Genomic DNA, 2,862 nt, shown 5'->3' on the forward strand with positions numbered 1-2,862 from the left:
TCCCCGGTGTTAGGGAAAAAACAGCCACCACTGTAAAGAGCGCGGCTTACACGATGGTTGCCTAACTGTGAGCTTTGCCAAACACCGTTAGCCACCTGCCATCTCAATCTCATCGAACCATTAAGCTTCGTGGCGTTTGTTTCCGATTTTCGCAAACTGCAAACTACATCTCATTTTGGGATATTGATCATTTTTTCTAGCCCTTCTTTAAACAGCAAATATGTCTCTATTGTGGTATAACCGGGGCGAGGAAAAGACCCGGCTCCGGCTCGAGTTTCAAGTTGTCCACGATGGCCTGGATGAGGGGATTTCCAAACAACAACCAACCCAGACTTTCACCTGCTTTGGTGATCTTCCGCCAGAAATCCGACTATCTATCTGGGAAGTCTTGATCCAACCGAGGATCGTTCTGGCAGCATGTGTGGACAACCGGTGCAAGACCCAGAAACACGCCCAAATGGCCAAGCGTTCAACGACACGCTCCATCCCGGTCTTGCTTCATGTAAACCGCGAATCTCGCGCTCTTGCTCTCCGCCACTACGAGCTCACCTTTGCCTGGAAGATTCCGCCGAGATTGGCCGCCCCAGAAACGAGTGTGTTGCCCGCACAGGGTGACGCTCGTGTTTGGTTCAACTTCAACCTGGATGCTTTGCTCCTACTTGGCGAGCTCGAACCTTACGATGAGTTTGGCTTCAGCTCGCCCATGTCTCACTTCTTTCGCAAAGAGGACACCGCCCGCATAAAGCACATTGCCTGTGCCTTTGAGGAGCTACATCTCAGCCTCTACGAGTCCGATTCCATCTTTGGCACTTTGTTTCACATCATCGACCGTTGCCCTGCCGCTCAACGTCTCCTCATCACCACCACGACTGAAGACACAGAGACGCGCCACTTGAGACTGCCCACTCTTGACAACGTTGTCCAGAAGCTCTGGTGTGCTTTCCTAAACGGCACCACCTGCGTCAACGAGTCTCTGGCCAACATGCAAATCCTCATGATCGCCGAGGATGGTCTCGCTTCGTTCATCAACGAGAACAGGTAGCAGAAGCCTGGTGGTTGGATACGGGCTTCACGAGGAAGGGTTGGCATAGGGAATGCATAATCTCGCTTGCTAATGCTATGAATCCTTCAAACAGCGTTCCACCTGAAACCAGTGCTTTGCCTCCCAGGTAATGCATGTGAAGTCGCCGCCTTTCTCTCGTGTTTCATTTCTTCACCAGCCGCAATACCGAACAGCCATCGTTATACTTGTTACAAACCCGCTTCCCAAGAGAAACCCATGGTCCCCACTCGTGTTCTCACGCCCTTTCAGCCAGCCCCGAAGTGCCGAGGTAGCAGATAGAGGCTCTTTAAATCCCTCGCGTCATGTTCGTTTCCATATTTGCCGAGGTGGCGCCACACGGGCCGACCCGCGGTCGATCAAGGGGATCTGTCGTTTCGATCGACCCATATCCGCAAGGCCGTTTCCTTATCGTCGTTATCCCAAGCTTGGTTGCCCTCGGATTTAGTAAGGAGGCTCTGGAGGATTGGGAGTAGGAGGTGTAGGAGCGGGAGGAGGTTGAGGCTTGCCCTGGCAAACGAAGGAGGATGCAGGAAGTAAATGCGCCATCTGTGGAAGAGGTTGACATTAGCCCTGTGGCACCCCGCTCTGCATTTCATGCAACATACCTTGGGAAGCTCCGGATTGGCTATCGCTGGATACGGCGTATTGATGAAGGTTGGTTCCGGTCCCTCCGTGCTATGTTTTGACGGTGCTAGTGTTCTAATAGGAACCTTAGGGACTGGTTGTTTAGCTTCGCTTCGGATCTCGGCGTCTGAAGAGGTTGAAGAGGATGAAGAATGCTGAGCAGGTCGACTGGAAGACACCTGGTGATCAGCTCCTCTTTAAGCACTGCGAGGACCCGATGTCCCCCACACACTTGACTTTCTCAAAAGAGGCCTGAGCGAAGACTCCTCCCTTGAGGGGAGGGCGAGAGATACAGTTCCATCTTGGCCATGGGCCCCCGATAGTGAGACCAGCCCACTGCTCCTATCGAAAGGCCTCCAGCACTGCATGTGGCATCCCACTCGGACGCGGGTTGATGGACAGGGTTGCGTGGTGACTCGTCTGCCAGGCTCTCTCAGGAGCCCGGCTGATTCGACTGCTCGATGATGGGGGGCAGTACATGGTGCCCGGCAGCAGCGCACGGATAATAAACCCACAATCTGATGATTGCGGAACACCCTCATCCTTGGACTGAACCGGAATCTTGATCATCCCAAGCAGGGGTCGAAATCTATGCAAAGCTGTCCAGGTGACAGGTCGCGGGAACGTGGTGGTCTGGCATCCCAGAGATTAAAGGGCGTGTTAAGGCCGCACGTTTAAGCCGCAGCCCACTCCGGTGACGCTATGGATCTCTATCAAGCCCACGCCATCGAGACGTTCCCCGCTATACATGCTTCGCCTGTCTCCTAGCGTTTGTCCTCGACTACGGACTATGTCCTGCAGGGCGGCCGCTCCAGCCGTTTGGCGGTTTTGGAAACAACAGGGCAGCATGGCTGTTTACGAGAAACGGACCGACGGCATGTTTCCAAGCGGAAGAGCATGTCGTTCTGGTGGCTCTAGAGTGGATTCGAAAGCTTGCCCGCAGCGTATGCGGCCATAGGTCCCATTTTCCAAGTGACATTCTGGTTAAACAGCCAGGACACGAGGACACGATAATATCCACGATAATGCTCAGCGAACCGACCCACAGTTGACACAAGTCCGGGTCGACCAAACAGGCAAGCAGTGTAAAAAATAAATGGTAAAAAGGTGGGATATCTGGCAACCCAACCCGGCATCTCAAGTCCTTTGACAGGTGGGACACTGTGACGGGCGAC

The 2,862-nt window shown here is 53.7% G+C and overlaps 1 protein-coding gene across 1 annotated transcript; it reads left to right on the plus strand.

Annotated features, from left to right (window-relative positions):
* Nucleotides 1-220: 220 nt before the first annotated feature.
* Nucleotides 221-1,042, plus strand: PODANS_3_7670 (uncharacterized protein; the record flags this gene model as incomplete). The annotated part of the gene is made up of 1 exon (XM_001909535.1): nucleotides 221-1,042. The coding sequence occupies one exon, from the start codon at nucleotides 221-223 to the stop codon at nucleotides 1,040-1,042; it is 822 nt and encodes a 273-aa protein (XP_001909570.1).
* Between the last annotated feature and the right edge of the window lie 1,820 nt (nucleotides 1,043-2,862).

Source organism: Podospora anserina, chromosome 3 (genome assembly GCF_000226545.1).
Source record: "Podospora anserina S mat+ genomic DNA chromosome 3, supercontig 2".
NCBI lineage: Eukaryota > Fungi > Ascomycota > Sordariomycetes > Sordariales > Podosporaceae > Podospora > Podospora anserina.